The 27,011-nt window shown below is 40.1% G+C and overlaps 1 protein-coding gene across 1 annotated transcript in view; it reads right to left on the reverse strand.

Annotated features, from left to right (window-relative positions):
- Positions 1–27,011, reverse strand: part of syt7a (synaptotagmin VIIa) — a gene marked incomplete at both ends in the record, with an annotated part of 211,327 nt that overhangs the window by 103,294 nt on the left and 81,022 nt on the right. Inside the window, one exon of the mRNA XM_079809469.1 lies at positions 3,378–3,481. Within this exon, the coding sequence (XP_079665595.1) occupies positions 3,378–3,481 (104 nt within the window). The remainder of the gene's footprint in view (positions 1–3,377; positions 3,482–27,011) is intronic.

Raw genomic sequence — 27,011 nt, forward strand, 5'->3', positions numbered from 1 at the left:
AGCCTTTACACAGCCGGCTCACTCTCTGGGGTTCATACATGTGTGGCACATATCGGGAATCGATTGACTAGCTTTGAATGCGAGCCAAATAAACGAGTTACTTAAGAGCCATGTGTTGCGGTTCCACTCCATCTGTCTAATGAGCCACGTGACCGTCCTAATCAATCAGCCTTTACTGCCTTATTATTTCATGAACTGTGTCGTTTCTCCTAGAAAAGCAATGAGACCGAACGGAAAGCAATGGGGTCTCTTGCTTCTCAGATGTTTCTGAGGAAAATTATCAGTAATCTCACATCTCACAAGAGAGAGAGCTTAGCAGTGTCTCAAACTCTGCTTAGATTTACCAACATACACTCACCTAAAGGATTATTAGGAACACATACTAATACTGTGTTTGACCCCCTTTCGCCTTCAGAACTGCCTTAATTCTACGTGGCATTGATTCAACAAGGTGCTGAAAGCATTCTTTAGAAATGTTGGCCCATATTGATAGGAGAGCATCTTGCAGTTGATGGAGATTTGTGGGATGCACATCCAGGGCACGAAGCTCCCGTTCCACCACATCCCAAAGATGCTCTATTGGGTTGAGATCTGGTGACTGTGGGGGCCATTTTAGTTCAGTGAACTCATTGTCATGTTCAAGAAACCAATTTGAAATGATTGGAGCTTTGTGACGGTGCATTATCCTGCTGGAAGTAGCCATCAGAGGATGGGGACATGGTGGTCATAAAGGGATGGACATGGTCAGAAACAATGCTCAGGTAGGCCGTGGCATTTAAACGATGCCCAATTGGCACTAAGGGGCCTAAAGTGTGCCAAGAAAACATCCCCCACACCATTACACCACCTCCACCAGCCTGCACAGTGGTAACAAGGCATGATGGATCCATGTTCTCATTCTGTTTACGCCAAATTCTGACTCTACCATCTGAATGTCTCAACAGAAATCGAGACTCATCAGACCAGGCAACATTTTTCCAGTCTTCAACTGTCCAATTTTGGTGAGCTCGTGCAAATTGTAGCCTCTTTTTCCTATTTGTAGTGGAGATGAGTGGTACCCGGTGGGGTCTTCTGCTGTTGTAGCCCATCCGCCTCAAGGTTGTGTGTGTTGTGGCTTCACAAATGCTTTGCTGCAAACCTCGGTTGTAACGAGTGGTTATTTCAGTCAAAGTTGCTCTTCTATCAGCTTGAATCAGTCGGCCCATTCTCCTCTGACCTCTAGCATCAACAAGGCATTTTCGCCCACAGGACTGCCGCATACTGGATGTTTTTCCCTTTTCACACCATTCTTTGTAAACCCTAGAAATGGTTGTGCATGAAAATCCCAGTAACTGAGCAGATTGTGAAATACTCAGACCGGCCCGTCTGGCACCAACAACCATGCCACGCTCAAAATTGCTTAAATCCTCTTTCTTTCCCATTCTGACATTCAGTTTGGAGTTCAGGAGTTTGTCTTGACCAGGACCACACCCCTAAATGCATTGAAGCAACTGCCATGTGATTGGTTGATTAGATAATTGCATTAATGAGAAATTGAACAGGTGTTCCTAATAATCCTTTAGGTGAGTGTACATGCAATTCAGGTCAGAGAGCTCAAAATTAACCCTCATCAAATTCTTACAAGACCAAATTATCTGAGCGTCGATCGACACTCGTTTCATAGCTCAATACTCTTAAAGGGATGGTTCCCCCAAAAATGAAAATTAGCCCATGATTTACTCATCCTCAAGTCATCCTAGGTGTATATGACATTCTTCTTTCAGACGAATAAAATTGGAGTTATATTACAAAAGTCCAGGCTAATCCAAGCATTAGAATTTGATTAATAGTTGCTCTGTTTTTGAAGTCCATAAAAACTGCATCTGTCAGGCCTTCTGAAGCGAATCGACGCATTTGTGTAAGAAAAATATACATATTTTAAACTTTATAAAGTAAACTTTCGGTTGACCGCCTTCCCTGTTCAATTTATGGAAAAATTGTGGAAAGTTCCCCTGCCGATGGAAAGACTAACGCGACCAGGTCCGCTCGTCATGACGTCACGGACGCATCTTGAGTTTCACTTTCAACATTCAACACTTTTCCACGGAAGGCGGTCGGCCAAAAGTTTACTTTATAAAGTTTAAAATATGGATATTTTTCTTACACAAATGCTTCGATTCGCTTCAGAAGGCCTTTATTTACACCCCAGAGCCGCGTGGAGCAGTTATATGATGGATAGATGCACTTTTTATGGACTTGACTATGAATCCAATTCTAATGCTTGGATTAGCCTGGACTTTTGTAATATAACTCCGATTTTATTCGTCTGAAAGAAGAAAGTCATATACACCTAGGATGACTTGAGGGTCAGTAAATTATGAGCTTATTTTCATTTTTGGGTGAACTATCCCTTTAAGGTGATGATACATGGGGCAACTTATTTAACCCTTGTACGGTCTTCGTTTGGGAATTACACTCAGGGTCTTTGGGGTCTCTACAGACCCCAGGCAACAAAATATAATTTTGTAATAAAACTATTTTTATAGAATTTTTATTTATAGAACAAATTCAACCCAAGCGCCTTATCATCTGTCCATCATCGTCTAAAGTCCGCCCTGACAATTTCATTGGTCCGAACAGCTTCTGTTCGGGCATAATTACTTCTCTACGGATCAAGTCCAGACCGAACTGCCCGAGTTTAAATGTTGTGGGCGGGGCTAAGTTCGGCTGGCATCCAGGCTAGGGTTAATCAAATAAATAAACAAAACGAAAGTAAAAACGGCAGCCCCTCACGGACGACTGCCGTGCACACACATAATAAAACGTAAAACACAACGTAAAGTCCAGGCCTGGTCCTCTCTCGTCCTTCACTGGTGTCGCTCGTCCTAATATGCCTCCGGGCTCCCTCATGAGAGGACTCGAGAGTCTCTCGTGCTCCTCCCATGTCTCTCACTCGCCCACCTCGCCACACGTACCCTCTCATTCACCGCTCTTTAAGTTTACCCAACTATGACGACTTGCGCTTCTGAGAAACCCAGAAATGTGAAAAGGGTCAATGGAGAGTCGTTTCAGGGAGTTCTGAAACAGTGACACTGAAATAGAGAATAACTCCCTTTAAAGCGACTTTGTGCTTTGTAACTTTGCAGACCTTTTTCATGCTCAAACAGCAACATTACACACTAAAAAAAAACATAAATAGGTCCTCTTTAACTCTCCAAGGCTATAAAATAACAACTTTTAAGCAGTAAAATATTCAATGTCCTGTAATAGGATGCAATTGGATGTACAATACACAAATGTACATCCAAACGTTTGGTCAGTGCATTACTACAGTGCCGCCCCCTTGTACAAACAAAATGCATGTTCAGGATCATCTTAAAATGTTGTGTGTAACTCACCAGCTTGCGTTGACACCATTTACAGACGCCGCAGAGAGCCACCAGCCAAACGCCACACACGGTTACCGCCAACGACACCAGCAGCACGCTCAAAGAGAAGGAGCCTGTGAAACACACACACACACACACACACACACTGTTAATATCTGAGTGGAGGGGGAACAGTCTGACATTTACACTGACGAGAGTTTATGATGTCTCTGAAGTCCTAAAGAAGGATCGATGGTTTTCATGATGGGAACAAATGTGACTGGAGAACAAAATCAGAAAGGGAGGCATTTGGGGAGGGAAAGAGGGAGAGATATGCCACTAAAGTTATTCTTCAGACATAAACTGGGAGAGAAGTTGAGCCCAAAAACATACTGTACAGATAGACTCCAATTGGTGCTCGAACACCTGCCATTTTGGTGTCCTTTTCCAAGTCATACTGTCCCTGAAAACTGCATTAAGATCTAATTCTGCGGGAACGCACAATCCGCTGTCCCTCCCACTCTTCTCCATCCCTCCTCACAGCCAGTGGAGCAGCATTCACTGCTGACAGCCAGGTAACAATAGTGTTTACCCTAAGCTTCACATTGTTTGTCCCTGCTGTCAAATTAAATCACTATTACAATATCTACATAGAGTCATGCAGCCTAACTAGTCAATAGCCCTAGATTAAAGGTAGGGTAGGCCACTTCGGAGAGGCTTGCAATAGAAAGCTAACTTTGGCAGCAATGGGAAGCACGCTGGTGTAAACGTCTGCTTGCGATCCGATCGACCAAATCGCATCTTAAAGGGATAGTTCACCCAAAAATGAAAATTCTATTATTATTTACTCACCCACACGTTGTTCCAAACCTGTAAGACTTTCGTTCATCTTTGGAACACAAGTGAAGATCTTTTTGATGAAAACTTTTTGATTTCTGTCCCTCCATTGACAGCTACGCAACTACCACTGTGACGCTTCAAAAATGTATAAAGAGATTGTTAAACTAATCCATGTGAATTGAGCGGTTTAGTCAAGAGTAAGAGACGTAAGAGTACATGATCGCTTTATATAATGAACAGATTGAATGTAGGCTTTTATTCACATATGAGACCACTCACGGAAAGTAGGGACACAAGTCGGCAGCACAAGTTTCGAGCAAAATGAGAAAAGCGTTTTTTTCCCCCGCTTTTTTACAGAATCTTTTAGTTGAGATCACGAAGAAGCCTCTCCGTATTTGAGATAGCAGTATTGGTATATTTAAAAGCATACACTTTGAGGTTGAAGTCGGCTTGTTTTTCGGAGATTCTAGCATGCAGCAGAGGCGTGTTTCTTTTGTTATTGCCCCCGCCCTCCAAGGGAAGCATGGCTCAGTGTTGCCAAGTCCGCAGTTGGGCTACTTCAACACTGTTGCCGCGGGCTGTTTTTCAAGTCCGCGGGTTGAAGCGACCCCAATTATGTGGTATTTAGCCCCGGGAATGCAAATTTTAGTAGGCAACCATGCCCAAAAAACACATATTTTACCCCCCAAATGCGAATTTTACTGGAGAAGCCCCCTGAAACGCGATTGGGCTTGTTTTGGGCTAGTTTTGAGTAGCAATTGTGTTGGTTTTGTTGTGAAAACCTGGCAACCCTGGTGGCTGGCCGCGCACAGAGCAGTGCTAAAGCAATAATGAGCAGCTGATACGAAGTGCAAACCTTCCAGATGATAGAAAGTCTGAAGCAGTAAAGAAACAACATGATCATCTTTCCCTTGTGCAGAAAGAGAGGGCTGTGTACAAAGACATGACTGAAAATAAACTAAATACAGGTCCTTGAAAGTGCTCGAATTTATTTTGTGCAAGAAGTTTTCAGGAAGAAATTCCATATTAGTCTTTCTCCGCCCCGATAATGTGTTATTTCGGCAACACTTTGTGGACTATGCTTGATTTACGTTTGTTACTTTGTTGTTTACGCGTTACGTTAAGCGTTTCCCGCGTGAGGTACTTTGTGTTGTACGTTGCCATGATGTTCACGCGCACATAAAACTATACGGTACATCAGCGTTTCACAGACACACCGTGAAATATTGCAAAAACAGACTGGTTACATGAGCCTAAGCTCTTTTCAATAAAATCCATGCAAAAGTTAATATCAGATCATTTTAGAATACAGTATAGGATGTACCGAATATTCTTCAGTTCAATACGCTGTATTAACAACTATCCAAACTGTTTTAGACCTAAAAGAGTCTTTGTAGGCCTATGTTACCCTTAAATGTCAGAGAAAAGAACAAAATATTGAAAAATATAGAATACATATAAAAAAATAGAATTCTATATTTTTTTCTTATTAAAAAATTGTACTTTGCATATTATACTATAAAAACACATAATTATAGTTGATTTTAGTTGATCATAGTTGATCATAACTAGAGATGAAATGGCATGAAAATTTCATTTCATGGTTATAGTGACCAAAATGATCACGGTTATCACAGAATCCTGTTCAAAAAGTCCTAATGCTACACAATGCATCCCGTTGGGTCTGTCGTTGCTATGCAACCATCCAGCTTTACAGGGGGTGTGGCTTATCTAAATGAGATGTAAATGAAGAACAGGTGAGAACTGCAAAATCTTTAGAGGTTGTTTTTTCCCTATTAAGGTTTTTTGAGTGCCTACTTTCAAATGGCCACAACTTCTCCAAATATGATCAGATTTCCATGTGTTGCACATCGTTGGAAAGCTTGGAGACTACACTTTCAGAATCTGTGAATAATTCAAAATGCCCCAGAACCGACTTGTGTCCCTACTTTCCGTGACTGGTCACATATAAACATTGATCAGCGAACATAACCTCATTGGTTCTTGCTGAAGCTCAAACGTGTTGCGTAACACAAGAATGAACCTCATTGGTTCTTGCTGAAGCTCAAACGTGTTGCGTAACACAAGAATGAACCTCATTGGTTCTTGCTGAAGCTCAAACGTGCTGCGTAACACAAGAATGAACCTCATTGGCTCTTGAGGAGACTCAAACGTGTAGCCTGACGTCGTCATACTCAATTCTAGTCAGAAAATGAGTCTGATCTGCTCCGTTGGGCTGTGATTATGGGGCGTGTTTCAACCGAACCAGGAAAGACCTCAATTGGATAGACCTACAACCAATCAGAGCAACGGAGCGACGCACAATGTTAGTTGTCAAATGTCAACAGAACTCAACTGCACTGTGTTGCCATGTCCGCGGGTTGAAGCGACCCTAATTATGTGATATACAGACCCAGGAATGCGATTTTTACCTGCCAGCCCTGCCAAAATAACACATATTTTACCCCCCAAATGCCTTTTTTTTCCCGGAGAACACCCCAGGAAAGCTATTGGGCTTGTTTTTGGCTAGTTTTGAGGAACGTTAGCAATTGGGCGGTTTTGTTGTAAAAACTTGGCAACCCTGTACCTGCACGCACGCTGGAATAAGTTACGTTAGAAGAAAAAGATTGAAAAAGAGTGTAAACGATCTTTGCCGGTGTTGTAAAAAAAAGAATTTAAGGATACACAGAGTACTTACCAACACGATCATCATTTCTGAGAGAAATAGTAAAGGTGAATGCATATACGAACAAGTTCTCCGTTTAGGATTAGAACAAATTGAACCCAAGCGCTCTTTGATGACGTGGATGATTACGTTACTGTTGATCATCTGTCCATCATCGTCTAAAGCCCGCCCTGACAATTTCATTGGTCCGAACAGTTTCTGTTCGGGCATAATTACTTCTCTACGGAGAAAGTCCAGACCGAACTGCCCGAGTAAAAATGTTGTGGGCGGGGCTAAGTTCGGCTGGCATCCAGGCTATCAAACATGCTGCGTAACACGAGAATGAACCTCATTGGTTGGTTCTTGCTGAAGCTCAAATGTGCTGCGTAACACGAGAATGAACCTCATTGGTTCTTGCTGAAGCTCAAACGTGCTGCGTAACACGAGAATGAACCTCATTGGTTCTTGAGGAAGCTCAAACGTGCTGCGTAACACAAGAATGAACCTCATTGGTTCTTGAGGAAGCTCAAACGTGCTGCGTAACACGAGAATGAACCTCATTGGTTCTTGCTGAAGCTCAAACGTGCTGCGTAACACGAGAATGAACCTCATTGGTTCTCGCTGAAGCTCAAATGTGCTGCGTAACACGAGAATGAACCTCATTGGTTCTTGAGGAAGCTCAAACGTGCTGCGTAACACAAGAATGAACCTCATTGGTTCTTGCTGAAGCTCAAACGTGTTGCGTAACACAAGAATGAACCTCATTGGTTCTTGAGGAAGCTCAAACGTGCTGCGTAACACGAGAATGAACCTCATTGGTTCTTGCTGAAGCTCAAACGTGCTGTGTAACACGAGAATGAACCTCATTGGTTCTCGCTGAAGCTCAAATGTGCTGCGTAACACGAGAATGAACCTCATTGGTTCTTGCTGAAGCTCAAACGTGCTGTGTAACACTAGAATGAACCTCATTGGTTCTCGCTGAAGCTCAAATGTGCTGCGTAACACGAGAATGAACCTCATTGGTTCTTGAGGAAGCTCAAACGTGCTGCGTAACACGAGAATGAACCTCATTGGTTATCGCACATATCGCTTCGGTTTACCACAGCTGATGTGTGAATTGATGAATGTTTATATGTGAATAAAAGCCTAAATGTAATTTGTTCATCATATAAAGCGATCAAATCTCTTCCGAATATTTGGACTAAACGGCTCAATTCATATGGATAAGTTTTACGATCTCTTTATGAACTTTTTGAAGCGTCACAGTGGTAGTTGCGTGGCTGTCAATGGAGGGACAGAAATCTCTCAGATTTCATCAAAAAGATCTTAATTTGTGTTCTGAAGATGAACGAAAGTCTTACGGGTTTAGACCGACATGAGGGCGAGTAAATGATGACAGATCTGACATGACATGAACCATCCCTTTAATACCAAAAGTGCGTAAACAGGGTTTTGCTCTCCTCTTGAATCACATGCTTACATAGACTATGGATTGTGTTTCAGAAGACAATGACACATGAAATCGAGCTCGCTAGCTTAGAAGCTTCTGCGGTAGCGTACATGGCAACAAAGGAAACCATAGCGTAGACTGAGCATAACATGCACTCAGTAGATCAATTCAGAGCGGTACTGCAGACGTGAGACACACAGAGAGACAGACAGAACACAGAGAGAGAGACAGACGGGAATGAACCTGACAAAATATGATGAATGGACACATCTGCTGATGGAGGTGTAGGGAGGAGACGGAGGGATGGATGGATAGTCGAGGGGAGGGAGGGACGGGAGTAAAGAGTGATAAACGTTTAAGATTGATCTCCCCTGTGAACTGAAGGGACAAAGCGTGATGCACTCATGCACTGTGTGTGTGTGTGTGTGTGTGTGTGTGTGTGTGTGTCCATATAGTACACAGGCTCTTTGATCTGCTGTTCCAGCACAACCTTGTGAAATGAAAAGCAAACCCAAACCATCAAAAAGAGCTTCTGTTCCACATCAACAATGCCATTCTGTCATAGATAGTCCTAATAATAGAAAATATTTTTCTAGAGGTGATTTTTAGCGTACATGTTCTCACAGGTGTGAGGATTCACAGCTGTACATCACTACATTAACTGAGCATGTTCCCCTAACCACAAACAATCACAACATCTACATCTATTGTTTTAAACCATACAGACATGTTCTTTTTCTTGAGCTATCTTTAAAATAAACCTCACTTGTGTATTTTATCTACTTTCAGACATCCACTTTTGTATTTCGCTTTATCTCTCTCCCATTGTTTCCCTCGTCGCAGTTAACATCAGACATTGAAGAAGTTGTTCTGGGAATGGATTGTGTCTTCTCTATCTCTTTCTTACAGACACTCTCACACATACAAATAGTACGAAACACTATTATGAAACGCCAGCTGAGTTAAGGCAGATAACTATAAATATAATTTGATATATTTTATTATTAATATCATTTACACAAATGTTATTATAAATTGTTATATAATTATATAAAATATTATTAATATTGTTGTTGACATTGACGATATATACACCGATCGGGCATAACATTATGACCAGGTGAATAACGCTGATCATCTCTTCATCACGGATATATTAGGCAGCAAGTGAACATTTTGTCCTCAAAGTTGATGTGTTAGAAGCAGGAAAAATGGGCAAGCGTAAGGATTTGAGTGAGTTTGACAACGGCCAAATTGTGATGGCTAGACGACTGGGTCAGAGCGTCTCCAAAAATATACGTGCTCATTAATGTATATTTACTTCTTTCAAGTAAAAAATTTTTTTCGTAAGTTTATAATATGCCATTGAAAATACATACGGGTGAGGGGTTCGAATGCGGGTCGCCATGTTGCCCCTCCATCTTGAAAGTATATTAGCCAAAGAGGGACATACCCGTAAATTCAAGCTTCGCCTTTCGCGTTTTAACACTCGATGGCACCGTGTCGAATGTGGACGAGGTCGAACTGGAAGCCATGTTAATCTTGGACTAAATCGGCCACCGTAGGAGTTACAACGAAATCGGAATTGAAAGGAAGAGAAACTAATATTCACTGGATGGTCATATACCTTTTAACTGCTAGATGGGGGAAAATATCACACAGTGTAGCTTTAATGCATAATCAGCCAAAGTCCGCATATTTATGCGGGGGCCGCATTTTTTCAAATACGCCGCATTTTCGTTGCAGAAAGGTCATATATATTAGCAGAAAGTTGAAAAATGTTTGTTTACTTCACACACATTTCCCCCTATTGCCATGGGAACGTTTTGAAGTGACGTAATTACCCGACGTGAACGTCATCGAAAAGCTGCAAACCCCGTGGTGAAACCATAGATATTGGTGAAACCATGAAGCACGTAAATTCCCATTTGCCAACAAAAATAACAGCAAAAGACCGCGCAAAGTAGTTTCCCGGTGTGTTGACCGATTTCAAAACACTGATCATGAAGCTTTGAAGCGTTATGAATCAGTGAGTCGATTCAGCGGTTTGGATCGCCAAAGACGTATTTCAGCAGTTTGATACGCGATCCGAATCATGAATCGACTCGCTGATTCATAACGCTTCGAATCTTCATGATGCTGTTTTTTGAAATCGGTCATCATTATATAAGTCGTTATTTAGGTTTTAGCACAAAAACTATTCTCGTCGTGTGGCATATTCCTTTTGAAAAGCGATAGAACTTGTTTGACTCAATGTTTTGTGAATTTGAGCCATGTGTTTATTAAGGTCTTCAATAAAACAAGATGGAAACAAGATCGATGAAACTTAAATATTCCCAGCACTTTCTGTGATGTAGTGCTTTTTTTCACTTTTTCATCAAACCGCAGTTTTTGCAAGTTCCCGCAATTTTTTCGCATAAAATTGTATAAATATCCCGCATTTTTTTCATCGCATTTTTTAAGAAAACATGCCGCATAATCAAGGATTTTTGCCCGCAACAATCACAAAAAAAAGCTGTGTTTTTCTTGAAGGACTGGGCAATGTTCTGCTGGGAAACCTTGGGTCCTCCATCCATGTGGATGTTACTTTGACACATCCCACCTCCCTAAGCATGGATGAGACCATGTTCACCCTTTCATGGAGACGGTATTCCCTGCTGGCTGTGGCTCTTTCAGCAGATAATGCTCCTGACACAAAGCAAAAATGCTTCAGGAATGGTTTGAGGAGCACAACAACGAGTTTGAGGCGTTGACCTGCCCTCCAAATTCCCCAAATCTCAATCCAATCGAGCATCTGTGGGATGTGCTGAACAAACCAGTCCGATCCATGGAGGCCCCACCTCGCAACTTACAGGACTTAAAGGATCTGCTGCTAACATCTTGGTGCCAGATACCACAGCAAACCTTCAGGGGTCTGGTGGAGTCCATGCCTCGACGGGTCAGGGCTGTTTTGGCAGCAAAAGGGGAACCAGCACAATATTCGGTTATGCTCGGTCATAATGTTATGCTTGAGTCCTACAACAACATGATTGCATGGTATGTATTGTTATTGTTATTATTATTGTATTATATTTTATTAAATAGTTACACTATATAATTTATTATATATAAATATAGGTTTGGTGAGATAGGTTTAGCTTAAAAACCCTTTCTGGAGGACACAACAAGTACCTTTCTCCACTGACTGCCATTCCAAACAAATGGTGTGATCTGACAAACGAGCAACATGTTTCCCAGACAGCAGAGACTCCCAGACTCTTGAAGCGGCACACGCTGGACTGCTGACAGGAGTGAGTGCCTGCTGCCCGCTGAGTAAACTCAACAGATATGAGCACCGCTGGGCGCCCAGAGACACACAGACAGTTCCCTGCTGAAACAGCTGATTAGGGCCAGAGCAGATAAACAAACACTCCACAAAACAACCTGTGATCACATGTACCCACAAGAGCAGGTCTGGGATCAGAGAGCGGCAGACGTGACTCTATGAAGCATTGAGCATTCTTGCAGATTAAGGAACTTGAGCAGATCATTTTCAGTGAGAGCTGTAGGTTTATTAGCCTGGTCCATTTCATTTGTACAGAGAGTCTGGCCGCTCTCCATTGACATGCGTTCACTTCCTTGAAGGCGGGAACTCTGTTGAAGTTTAAAACTATTGGATCTGCCCAGAGCCGCTCTGGATCTGCCATAACCAATCGCTAACGTCTGGTCGTGACGTGTGTCATCTCACACTAGCGCACGACATCAGCGTCATCGTTCTCAGCCACTCCCTCTGTTCGCTGATTGGACCGGTTAAAATTTGACCGCAGAAAACCAGAGAATACACCGCAATCCCAGACGATGGCCCTGTCCCAAATGGCACACTTCATGTGCACTTTCAGTCTTGTGGACTTAAAATGGCCGCTGTGTGTGTGTGTCCGTTAAGTCCACGAGACCGCAGGGTGTCCCATTTGTCATTTTAGGTTTCAGAAGATTCCCAGAAGTTCCCACCGACAATTCCTGCCGCACCTTAGATGATATGCGATGAGATGAGATGGTGGTCCAGTGGGTTAAACCATGGAACTGATATGCAGAAGGTTGCTAGTTCGTGTCCTTGAGCAAGCCACCATGTTGCTCCAGGGGGATTGTCCCTGTAATAAGGGCACTGTAAGTCGCTTTGGATAAAAGCGTCTGCCAAATGCATAAATATAAATATACCTGAGACTCGAACCCGCAACCTTCCATTTACAAGTCCGACTCTCTAAGCATGAGGCCACAACTGCCCCCATATTAAGCTGAAGTACGTAGGAGGGCGGAGCCAGGCTAATGATTTATGGGGTTAGTCATTGAATTTTGAATTTCACATTGCATTTACAAATAGAAAACTGATTCACAAATAAAACGAAATATGCACATAAACAAATTTTTTAAACAAAGTCCATAATGAAGGCGTATTTGAAGGGGGAAAATGCCCCAGAAATGTGTTAAAATGTTAAATGTCAAAAATTAAAATGTGTGTTTATGACATTAGTTACAATTTTTTTTTTATGAAATTGAGTACAAAATTGTTTTTTAATCAAATATTCATTTAAGAATTGACTTGATTTCATTAAAATTTTTAAAAATATATATAATATTATAATATATAACATAAAAAATATAAATATTCTATATATATATATATATATATATATATATATATATATATATATATATATATATATATATATATATATATATATATATATATATATATATATATATATATATATATATATTAGTGCTGTCAAATTGATTAATCGCAATTTATTATTATACACACATTTATAATGTAAACAGAAAAACTTTTGTTAGATGCAATTAATCGATTTGACAGTACTAATATATATATACACTCACCTAAAGGATTATTAGGAACACCTGTTCAATTTCTCATTAATGCAATTATCTAATCAACCAATCACATGGCAGTTGCTTCAATGCATTTAGGGGTGTGGTCCTGGTCAAGACAATCTCCTGAACTCCAAACTGAATGTCAGAATGGGAAAGAAAGAGGATTTAAGCAATTTTGAGCGTGGCATGGTTGTTGGTGCCAGACGGGCCGGTCTGAGTATTTCACAATCTGCTCAGTTACTGGGATTTTCACGCACAACCATTTCTAGGGTTTACAAAGAAAGGTGTGAAAAGGGAAAAACATCCAGTATGCGGCAGTCCTGTGGGTGAAAATGCCTTGTTGATGCTAGAGGTCAGAGGAGAATGGGCCGACTGATTCAAGCTGATAGAAGAGCAACTTTGACTGAAATAACCACTCGTTACAACCGAGGTTTGCAGCAAAACATTTGTGAAGCCACAACACACACAACCTTGAGGCGGATGGGCTACAACAGCAGAAGACCCCACCGGGCACCACTCATCTCCACTACAAATAGGAAAAAGAGGCTACAATTTGCATGAGCTCACCAAAATTGGACAGTTGAAGACTGGAAAAATGTTGCCTGGTCTGATGAGTCTCGATTTCTGTTGAGACATTCAGATGGTAGAGTCAGAATTTGGCGTAAACAGAATGAGAACATGGATCCATCATGCCTTGTTACCACTGTGCAGGCTGGTGGTGGTGGTGTAATGGTGTGGGGGATGTTTTCTTGGCACACTTTAGGCCCCTTAGTGCCAATTGGGCATCGTTTAAATGCCACGGCCTACCTGAGCATTGTTTCTGACCATGTCCATCCCTTTATGACCACCATGTCCCCATCCTCTGATGGCTACTTCCAGCAGGATAATGCACCATGTCACAAAGCTCCAATCATTTCAAATTGGTTTCTTGAACATGACAATGAGTTCACTGAACTAAAATGGCCGCCACAGTCACCAGATCTCAACCCAATAGAGCATCTTTGGGATGTGGTGGAACGGGAGCTTCGTGCCCTGGATGTGCATCCCACAAATCTCCATCAACTGCAAGATGCTATCCTATCAATATGGGCCAACATTTCTAAAGAATGCTTTCAGCACCTTGTGGAATCAATGCCACGTAGAATTAAGGCAGTTCTGAAGGCGAAAGGGGGTCAAACACAGTATTAGTATGTGTTCCTAATAATCCTTTAGGTGAGTGTATATATATATATATATATATAAAAATGAAATATAAATTAAAGTAATACAACTAAATTTTAAAACTGAAAAATAAATAAGATACATTTAAAAAATATAATTATTTATTTGTTTTATTTATTATTTATTTACAAATTATTTATTATAAATGTATTCATCTATAAAAAAATATATATATATATATATATTTTTTATTTTTATTTTATTTATTTATTTTTATCATAATGATTGTGTGTCCCCGGTTATTGAATGCATGGCATGGTGACAGTTGAGTTACAGTAACATTTTTCATGAACAAATTCAGTTTTCGTGTGGTTTGGCGTCAGGCTATAAACCTGTGGCCTTGGTCTTCATCAAAAAACAACCTTCACCTTTATCTGAGAAAGACATGAGAGGTGGATTGTGTTTGTGTCTCTCTCTCTCTCTCTCTCTCTCTCACACACACACACACACAAACCCATCCATGTCTGGTTTGCTATCTTTGTGGGGACTCTCCATAGATGTAGTGATTTTTATACTGTACAAACTGTCTATTCTCTCCCCCTACACTAACCCTCCGGCCTAAACCCACCCATCACACACACACTACAGGCATTTTTACATGATCAAAAACTCATTCTGTATGATTTATAAGCTGTTTCCTCATGGGGACCAAAAATGTCCCCTCAAGGACAAGGGTTTCAGATATTGTCATCTTTGTGGGGACATTTGGTCTCCATAATGTAGGGTTTACCAGTACACACACACACAGTATTATCTGAGTCTTTTATCAGAGTGTGTGTCGGCTGACCCCGGGGAGATGAATAGAGGAACGGGAGGATGAAGGTACGTCTGCGCCTCCAGGCAGGAGAGGAATACGGGTGATGAAATCTAAACGAGAGAAGCGGTCCCCGGTGAAGGACACACACAACCCAAGCCCAGTATTTGTTCATCTAAATAGTGTGCAGTTAGCAGAACGAGACAGACGGAGGGCGATAAGGAGAAGTTTGGTTATTGTTTTCCGTCTGAAGATAACGCTCATCTCAGAGGACCACCGCCTGTCCGTTTGGCCGCTTTATGTGATTCTCATCAGTGATGTATTGGGAAGAAGTCTCGCTGTAATATCACAGAAACCTCACAGACCGTGAATCTGCACCAATCACAGACGGCCCGTATAAAACAGCCCATAACTCGCTCTCTCCAGCCTCTAAAGACCAGAAATAACCAACATCTCACAGCTTATTCCAAGAACTGCCAAACTTCACAGTGTAAAAGCATAATAGGAAAGCCCACGGGAAATAAACACCTCAAACAAGATCTTTTTAATATCACAATTGCTTCTTCTGGACAACTATAGGACGAATCTCACAAATATACCCCGCTCATATTTCACCTCAAAATCAGAAGAATATTTGAGATATTAAAGATATTTTCAATGTCATTTTATATAATATATATTTTCTCCAAATTCATATTACTATAAATTAATAAATATTATTGTTTTATATTATTATTATTATTTTAGAATAATTATTATAATAATATAAAACAATAATATTTATTGTTTATTGTATTATTAATAGTAGTGGTAGTAATAAAATAATAATGACTTAATTTAATAATTACGTATCATTTAAGTAATTTTAAGTCAGTTATTTAAATAATATTATTATTATTATTATTTTAAGAATATCTATTTATTATATTATTATTATTCTATGAATAATTCTAATAATAAAAATATAAAACAAAAATAATTTAATTATTAATTAAATAATTGTATTTAATACTTATATATAATTTAAGTAATTTTAGGTCAATTATTTAAATAGTATTTTTTATGAATATTTATTGTTTTATATTATTATTATTATTATTCTAATAATAAAAATATCAAACAATAATATTTATTGTTTTATTTTATTATTAACAGTAGTGGTAATAAAATAATAATAACTGAATGTAATAATTACATATCATTTAAGTCATTTAAAGTAAATGATTTAAATATTATTATTATTATGAATATTTATTTTTATATATTATTATTCTATGAATAATTATAATAATAAAAATATAAAACAATAATAATTTAATGATTAATTAAATAATTGTATTTTAATATATATAAATATATATCTCTTTTATATTATTATTATTAGTAGTAGTAGTAGTAGTAGTAATAATAATAATACAAAAATAAATAATTTAAAATTATGGAAAATTATGCTTTAGATTTTGCTGGTTAAAAAAAAAAATCACCAATTAGGAAAATTAGAAATGCAAAAAAGCTCAAAAATGAATCGCTCGAAATAATCAAGTAAAAATAATTTGGGGAAGGAAATGAATTTCATTATCATGAATAATGTAACAATGGCAAAGCATGAATGGTCCTAAAATAGGCTTCATTTTCTTTATGAAAAATGTAATTTCTTATCATTTTTCTTTTGATTTTGACATAAAATGTGACCCTTTCATGAGACTCACCCGATGAACTGAAACACTGCTAATGTGTCCCAGCAATCTCACGTGTGTCTCAAACTGTGCTCAGAATAAAAAGGTTCTCAGCAAAATCTCCTAATATCAAATGAGTCATGTAGAGCTTTAAATAAACTTTCATTTGACTTCTTGCAGAAATTGACGTTACACACTGAATGAAACATGAGTGAGAACATCCATCTCTGAGCAGCATAATGTTCTCACTGTGTGTGTGGGTGTGTGTGTGTGTGTGTGTGTGTGTGTGTGTGTGTGTGTGTGTGTGTGTGTGTGTGTGTGTTTGTGATTTATGAGGACACAAATTTGTATAATGACACAGGTATTACACTGGTATTACGACGTAAACATGAAATATGAGGATATTTCACATGTCCTCATATTTAAAATAGCTTTAAAAACCAACTAAACAGTGTGTGTGTGTGTGTGTGTGTGTGTGTGTGATGGGGTAGTGTGTGTGTGTGTGTGTGTGTGTGTGTGTGTGTGTGTGTGTGTGTGTGTGTGTGTGTGTGTGTGTGTGTGTGTGTGTGTGTGTGTGTGTGTGTGTGTGTGTGTGTGTAGTGTGCGTGTGCGTGTGCGTGTGCGTGTGCGTGTGCGTGTGCGTGTGTGTGTGTGTGTGTGTGTGTGTTTGTGGCTCTGTGTGAGATCCTGAGTGTATTAGTCTTATCAGAGGTATGAGATGATGATTAGAGCTCAAGTGCATTAGAGTCACACACACACACACACACACACAAACATCTATTAGTTCCCTGATTGACTCGTAATGATTTACTGGCAGTATAGTTGGAGCTGAGCGCTGCATTACAGCTCCTGATAACAGCTTCATACTGCTTTTGTGCTCTTTAGGAATAATACACTTCCTCCTCATTACCTCACCGTGACTGGACCAGCCTGAAATAGCTGATGCTGGAGTGTAAATGAGTCGACATCGCAGTTTAGCTTCAGAATGTCTTATTATCAGATTAGGGAGGAACTTCAGAGTTTTCATACACCAAAAGTAATCCTATTTTAATCATGATCATGCTCGATTAATTAAGCCTAACTGTCTGAGATGTTTTCCCACTGGTTATTTATCCTGAGAACGTTTGGTTGCCAAATGTCAAGAGTTTAATCCCCCAATTAGAACTTTTTGCTTAAATTGATACGTTCTACCCAGTGTTTTATTCATCTCTTTAAGCTTGATGACCTGAAAACACTGACACACATGTAAGTAATTTCATTTAAGGGTCAGTTTACACCCAGATGGTGCAACTTACCCACTGATTCGGATCAATTTACCCCTAATCCGGGGTAAATTGAGCCACCTTTTTTTATAAGAAACCCTATTTTTAGAACCCGAGGGAAATTATCTTTAAAATTTCACATGGGTTTGATTGAGATTCAGTTAGATGGTCAGTTTACACCAAGATGGTGCAATTTACCCACTGATTCGGATCAATTTACCCCTAATCCGGGGTAAATTGAGCCACCTTTTTTATAAGAAACCCTATTTTTAGAACCTGAGGGAAATTATCTTTAAAATTTCACATGGGTTTGATTGAGATTCAGTTAGATGGTCAGTTTATACCAAGATGGTGCAATTTACCCACTGATTCGGATCAATTTACCCCTAATCTGGGGTAAATTGAGCCACCTTTTTTTATAAGAAACCCTATTTTTAGAACCCGAGGGAAATTATCTTTAAAATTTCACATGGGTTTGATTGAGATTCAGTTAGATGGTCAGTTTACACCAAGATGGTGCAACTTACCCACTGATTCGGATCAACATACCCCTAACCCGGGGTAATTTGAGCCACATTTTTTATTAGAAACCATATTTTTAGATCCTGAGGGAAATTATCTTTAAAATTTCACATGGGTTTGATTGAGATTCAGTTAGATGGTCAGTTTACACCAAGATGGTGCAACTTACCCACTGATTCGGATCAACATACCCCTAACCCGGGGTAAATTTAGCCACCATTTTTATTAGAAACCACATTTTTAGAAGACGTTGTAATAGATGCATTCTGATCCTTTAAAATGATAGGACATTACTCTAGATACTTTCTGCCTAATTGTCTCTTATCTTGAGGACCACATGAGTAAAACATGGCTCATCTTACCCCACTTGTTCACCAAAATGTATCTTTTTTTCCCTCAGTCATGATAGTCTCTCGAGGAAACATCATAAAGGAAGGAGTATGTTTGCCATAGCACCACAAACCTTTCCTCTATTGCATAATCCCACCTAGCAGCACCAATACCATCGTCTCTCTTTCGTTTCGGCATGTTTGATAGCTGTGGACAGAATAGCTTCTGTGCTCCTATTGGTCAAATTCACAGATGTGACAAAACCCATCTTCGAGGGATGGAATAAATTAAACATGCTAGTCTTTCTGTCATGACGCCAGCGACCGATTCTTGCTTCCTGATGCCCATTTACGAATCACAACAACACCCTACATATCACGCTGATTTAGTGTAGTCTGAACCTGGCATAAATCTGCGAGCAAGTCTCAGTGATGAACTGTAATAAATCCAAACATGAATCTCGACTATAAATGCTGAATAAATGCACGCCCTATGACACAATACACATTCATTTTGGTTGTGTTTTAATAGAAAATTGTTCATAATTTTGAATTGTTGGAGTTAATAATAGGACTTTCACTGGTTAAGTTTAGTTATTATAATGTAAAAATGTGTTTATTAATTTATATGATAAATATAACCCATCAGGAAACTAGATGAGGTCAAATAAAGCACGTGAATTGACGCTCTGTTGATTTGTTCAATAAAAGAAAATTCGAATCGTGATTATAATTTTGTACACATTTAACCGTTACCGTGCAGCCCTAATCAAAATATGATTATTAAATACTATTATAACCATCGTGGACGTCACTAAAGATCTACACAGTATGTGAGCGGCGTCAGTGTTGTGGCCGCTGGGGATTGTGGGTAGGCAGCGAGCGGGCGACACTAAACCGTGGTGACATGTTACAGCTTCATGAAGGCAGTTTGTCACTGGACTCTGACCCGACGGCTTCCGCCGCACTCCTGCGTGAGAGGTGAGTGGATGTGAAGTGTGTGTAGATGTTCCCGTTGAGGAGCTCTGACAGCGGCCGAGGACGTTTTGAACTCTGACACGATGATCATGTGTGTGTCGCTGCATTCAGTCACGTTTTATGTCATGTAACTGAATTAGTGTCATAGAAATAAGAGCGTCAGCAGGTGTCGTATAGTACTGTTATTCATTCTATCATCATCTTATGTGCTGTGTGCATTATAATCCCGTCGAGGCATGGACTCTACTAGACCTCTGAAGGTGAGCTGTGGTGTCTATTTTTCCTGCTTCTAACACATCAACTTTGAGCACAAAATGTTCACTTGCTGCCTAATATATCCCACCCACTAACAGGTGATGAAGAGATCATCTGTGTCATTCACTTCACCTGGTCATAAAGTTATGCCTGGTCGGTGTATATCTGAATGTGTCTGTTTACATTAGAAAAAATCATTGACTAACCGTTTATGATTTTACATCTTATGCCATAAACCTTCAACTTTACAGTTCAAATACTACACAAATTTGAGCAGGATAATTAATCTAAGAGCTTTTATAAACTTCACATTTTGGCTTTTAAATTGGCCCAATTTGCTTCAATGCTTAAGTGCTATGGCTAAATCCTTACGATTACACACAAAAATGGTCATAATAAACTGTTACGTTTCAGCCAAATAAAAAATAAAGGAAAGAAAAAAGAAAAGTTATAAGTAGACCTCAGGGGTAAAACTAATAAATAAATGTATGATATGAGCACTAAAAAATCTTTCTGCCTGAGTCGAAGCTCCATCTCTCTCTCTCTCGATCATTTGTGGGTCATTTGATATTTCAATTTGCTGTGCTGATTCACTTGATCTGACTAAAGGATTTGATAATGAAGCAAATTACACTCACAGAGAGAAAGAGAGCGACAAATCTGTGTAAGAAGGTGAACCAGTCCATCTGTAGTCTGGAGCTGAAAACGAGATGTTCGCCGCTCTGCTAAGGATCCAGAGCACTTAGCAGTGGCGCTCTTACGTAATCTGCTTGTTCCTCTTAAATATTCAAAGCGGTTAGTGCACGCGCTCCAACTTATTGAGCCACAGCACTTGTGGCACTTATAAAGGCCAAAAATAAAACAATAATAAACTAGATTTTTGCTCAAAATAGGCGGGTGTTTGCTGGTTGTCTCTAAATGTGATTTTATAGCGTCCCTCCATCAACATCGATGTGATGTTAATACTTAAATACTTAAAGGCCCACTGAAGTGCCTTGAGATGTGCAGCATTATTTAATGTGTTGACATAACTTCCACGGAAACAGGAAGACAGGGCGGGACATATCGAGCAGCTCCTCCCCCTTTTTATAATAGCCAATAGCGTTTAGTTTATATCACAGCTCGGCCAGAGCCGTTGAGCTCGGTAAAGCCGCAGTTTCCTCTCAATCCTCCAAGAAATGTAGAAAATTGCAGAGTATATTGTGTTCACACCAAACGCCAATAGAGCGTCAAAATCACGTCTACCACGTCTAGTTTGACGCGTGAACATTTTTAATCCATTTGCGCGTCTGCGGCGAGTTGGATGCGCGTATAAATCGAGCGTTTGAAGCAAAATAAACATGCGTTCAAGGCGCTCCAGGAGAAATATGTCATAAAACACCACTCTGCCTCTTCATTTTCATTAAAAAAATATATTAAACATTAACAGCCACACAAATGTGGACCAGGCAACTCCTACATTATCTTCACTGCATGTGTATTTAAATATCCTTAAAAAATAAAGTTATGAAACTTCTCTTTGCCCTCAGTCAAAACGATTTGGCAGATAACAAATTACAGATTCATGAGAGCAAAAATCGGCCGTTAGATCCACACAAGACGAACCACTACAGGACATCAGAACCAGCGGCAAACGTCAGAAGGACTGGCCGAGGAAAGGCTGCTCTCGCCGGGGTTAATGAGCGCGAATTGATGCCAAAGTTCAGATTTTTCAACTCGGGCGTCAGACGCGAATTCGCTTCAAATGCGTGAATGCACAAAAGCACCACTTGCGCGTATCACACAAGACGCTCAATTTGCGTCATTCGCGCGAACTGGATGCGCGAATGAGGCGGAATCGCGTCCATCGCGCCGCGCAAAACGCGTCAATCGCGCCGCAGGACCTCCAGACGCGCGTCCACGCGCCTTTCCATTGACTTAACATGGTAATCACTCGCTCCTGATGCTCTATTCGCGTTCGGTGTGAACGCAGCATGAGAGTAAAAAATTACATTTCGAAATTATAATCTGTTATAATCTACAATTTGTAATTTTTCGCCGCTAGAGGTCACTTATTCAAAACAAAGGTGTAGCTTGATGACGCCTTGATTTCGCAGAGCTTTTTTTATGCCACAGACGAGCGCTTCCGCTTTTTCCGGTCATGCGTATGTGGGGTAACGCAGCGCTGTTTATCATATTAGACATTTGAGTGTGTTGAAAGTTATGTTATAATGCTAACCTGTGCGTTCGCTCAGCGGCTACTATGAGACACTTGTTCACACTACAGTGAGCTACACTATATTGCCAAAAGTATTGGGACACTCCTCCAAATCAATTAATTCAGGTGTTCCAATCACTTCCATGGCCACAGGTGTATAAATCAAGCACTAGGCCTGCAGATGTTTCTACAGTCATTAGTGAGAGAATGTGTGGCTCTCAGGAGCTCAGAGAACTCAAACGAGGGGCCGTGATCGGTTGTCACTAGTGCAATAAGTCCATTCGGGACATTTCCTCACTACTAAATATTCCACGCTCAACTGTTAGTGGTGTTATAACAAAGTGGAAGCAATTGGGAACAACAGCAACTCAGCCATGAAGTGTTAGGCCATGTAAAATCACAGAGCGGGGTCAGCGCATGCTGAGGGTCACAGTGCGCAGAAGTCGCCAACTTTCTGCAGAGTCAAGAGCTACAGACCTCCAAACTTCATGTGGCCTTCAGATGAGCTCAAGATCAGTGTGTAGAGCTTCATGGCCGAGCAGCTCATCCAAGCCTTACATCACCAAGTGGGATGCAGTGGGGTAAAGCATGCCGCCACTGGACTCTAGAGCAGTGAGACGTGTTCTCTGGAGTGACCAATCACGCTTCTCTGTCTGGCAATCCCATGGACGAGTCTGGGTTTGGCGGTTGCCAGGAGAACGGGACTTGTCTGACTGCATTGTGCCAAGTGTAAAGTTTGGTGGAGGGGCGATTATAGTGTGGGGTTGTTTTTCAGGGGTTGGGCTTGGGCCCTTAGTTTCAGTGAAAGGAACTCTTAATGCCTCAGCATACCAAGACATTTTGGACAATTTCATGCTCCTATCTTTGTGGGAACAGTTTGGGGACGGCCCCTTCCTGTCCCAACATGACCAGTGCACAAAGCGTCGGTCCATAAAGACATGAATGAGCGAGTTTGGTGTGGAGGAACTTGACTGGCCTGCACAGAGTCCAGACCTCAACCCGATAGAACACCTTTGGGATGAACTAGAGCGGAGACTGAGAGCCAGGCCTTCTCGTCCAACATCAGTGCCTGACCTCACAAATGCGCTTCTAGAAGAATCCCCATAAACACACTCCTAAACCTTGTGGAAAGCCTTCCCAGAAGAGCTGAAGCTGTTATAGCTGCAGGGTGGGCCAACTCCATATTAAACCCTACAAATTAAGAATGGGATGTAAAGGCAGGTATCCCAAAACGTTTGGCTATATAGTGTAGATTGATATTAGGCGTGGTAGAACATGGTACTCGCGGTAAATCAAGAAAACCAGATTTAAACAACAAGACTAACTGTGTTGAGGTGTATAACAATGATTGCAGATTGACAGTTGCTCACCTGTCTAATAAAACACATTATATATTAAAGCATCTTTGGTGTTTCCATGATTTATACAAAATAAAAACTGGTTAAAAGTGCTTATTTCTCTGGATTTAAGCATTCCCGGAAACATAATGCAAGTACACAAGTCAACAACATTGTTCTAGTTGTTTTTGGATGTTTTAATCTAAAAATCTTACATTTAAGATTTAAATTGTAATAATATTTCACAATATTACTGATGTTTGATCATATAAATGATTAACAAAATCATGCCAACCCCAAACTTTTGAACAGAAGCGTATTCAGATCTAAACGATACGAGTTTTGGAGGTTTGTTTCTATCCCTAAGTACGAGCTTAATCTAATCATAATGCTTACCATGCAAAAGAAAACATTCATGTTATTAACATCACCCATGATGCATTTCGACACCTTCGCACAACATCAAGAACACAATGAGACAAATAGGCCACCGCTTTGACCTATTCAATGACATGCATTGGTTGTGTACGTGTGCCCATTGTCCCTCTGTTATCAAGTTTAATAGGACCATCTGATGCACGAATCACTGAACCGGAACACTGGACCGTGAGCGGCCACAGGGTTTTGCCTCAGGACGAAAACAAACGCAATTCATGTGACAGAACTGGCAGATCCAGAGCGTTACGCAACCGCACGCCGCATCTCTGACCACTGTGGTGGTTATTAAACGAGCGTAATCTTAAATTAAAACACCTAAATGAAATAATTAGACCCGTGCTGCGGGCTCACAGGAATATTAATTAATTCCAAGACAGAAGGGGTCTGAAAATCTCAAATATTTTTAATTTGGCCCTTTAAAACTTGTTTCCTCTTGTGGCCGTTCTGGAACGTGATGCGCCTGCTTGGATCTATTGGCTGGTTGTCATGGACACGGTAATTTAATCTGTTCCCCGGCTAGTCACGTGACCCTAACATCCCATGTGTGATCGTACCAGCACTTGAATGACAGCTTTAATGCTGGGTGTGTGTGTGTGTGTGTGTGTGTGTGTGGGAGCGATACGGGAGGAAGCACATGGAAATTATGGAACTACAGCAGCGCCGGGCGGCAGTAAATGAAACGGCTGATGTACTGAAACAAAAACACACCAACAGATCCGCCACTTCCTGCTAAACATCCTCCATTCAGGGCAGTTATAGACTCGATCTAAAAGAGAAACCGCTTCTGTGTCACGTTTTAAATGAGGTTTTCAGGATTCTGTGAAACAGGTCGAATGTGAATTCTTGAATAAAAGAGTTCATTGCACTATGAAAGCCTACTGTAACTTGCAAAACTTCCCACAAAAGACATCATTTTGCAGTAATTATGGGTGTGACGTCACAGGAATTGATACATTAACCTCTTACCGATCCTGTACAGGGATTCATTTGAATAAATCTTGCATACAACATGAACAGACAAAGTTATTTTTTCCATTTTTTTCTGGAATCTAGTGAAAACAGCCCAAATTATCTGCAGGGTGCTAGAACACACAGGGCCTACACATTTTCAAAAATGAATTTATAACCAAAAATGCCTCTTTTTGCGGGACGGGGGGGTTATTACAGCTCAGATAACATATGTTTATCACTTTTAGCAGTGTTTTATGACACTGGTTTCAAAGGGTTTCCTTTAAAATGACACCACAATTGACCTATCGGTAAGCCCCGCCCCCCTTAGTTACTGTTGCTAACTCGGACAAGTTGCTAATTCTCTTACAATGACAGCTGTCGGTGTGAAAACCTTTTCCCAAGATGTTTTTGGCCACCGAATGTAGCGTATATCCCGTCTGAATGATGGCCAAACTTTGCTGATGGCTTATAAAGTTTTTTACATCGTTTTTCACTCGTAAGAGTAAGAGTTGATCAAATAAAACAGAAGTGCGCACTAGCGTCTCATTCACAAACTCTCTGGTAACACTTTACAATACGGGTGCACTATTATGCATTAAAGGAACACTCCACTTTTTTTGAAAATAGGCTCATTTTACAAGTCCCCTAGAGTTAAATAGTTGAGTTTTACCGTTTTTGAATCCATTCAGCCGATCTTTGTATCTGGCGGTAGCACTTTTAGCATAGCTTAGCATACATCATTGATTCTGATCAGTCCATTAGCATCTCATTCAAAAAATGACCAAAGACACTTTCAATATTTTTCCTATTTAAATCTTGATTCTTCTACAGTTACATCGTGTGCTAAGACCCACTGAAAATGAAAAGTTGTGATTTTCTACACCTATATGGCTAGGAACTACTTTCTCATTCCTGCGTAATAGTCGCGGATCTTCGCGGCCGTACCAAGGCTGCAGCGGCGCCTGAAAGTAGCCTCCAGCTGGGTAACTTTCAATGTGACCGGCACTAAGTTCATGTAGTTGCAGAGAAAGTTTCAGGCTTGCAGCCGACAAATTGTGTTGTGTATTTAGCTGTGTGATTAGCCATGGTTCTGTGTGTTGTAAAGGGCTGTGATAGTAAGTCGAAGGTGTAACTACCACCATGTTTCACAGAATACCAACGAATCACTGCGCCACTGCAGCCATGGTACGGGCGTGAAGATCCGCGACTATTACGCAGGAATGAGAAAGTAGTTCCTAGCCATATAGGTGTAGAAAATCGCAACTTTTCATTTTCAGTTGGTCTTAGCACACGATGTAACTGTAGAAGAGTCAAGATTTAAAAAGGAAAAATATTGAAAGTGTCTTTGGTCATTTTTTGAATGAGATGCTAATGGACTGTTTAGAATCAATGATGTATGCTAAGCTATGCTAAAAGTGCTACCGCCAGATACAAAGATCGGCTGAATGGATTCAAAAACGGTAAAACTCAACTATTTAACTCTAGGGGACTTGTAAAATGAGCCTATTTCCAAAAAAAGTGGAGTGTTCCTTTAATTCATGCCTAACTAATGCACAGATAATCACGAGTTAATGTATGACTCATGAAGAACTAACCCATTTATTTATGATTACTGCATCAGCAACTAATGAAGATTCTACATGATTAAATCAGCATTAAATTGTTATTAGTTAAATGCGTCATATTGTATTAATTCCCTAATAACATATTATATTAACTAATGGTGTAAATTCATGTTATTTACCACAATGATTAAAACCATGCATTTCAACTTCCAGTTGTCAGCTTTAATTAATCATTAGCTAACGACTTGCAAAGGTATCATTTTGTTATGACTTTACTTGTTGTGGCACATGACTATTAACTAATTCAAAATTAATTCAAAAGCCATAACCACAATGACATATCACTTAACAATTA

The sequence above is a fragment of the Gobio gobio genome (assembly GCF_949357685.1).
Source record: "Gobio gobio genome assembly, chromosome: 25".
In the NCBI taxonomy this organism is placed as follows: Eukaryota; Metazoa; Chordata; class Actinopteri; order Cypriniformes; family Gobionidae; genus Gobio; species Gobio gobio.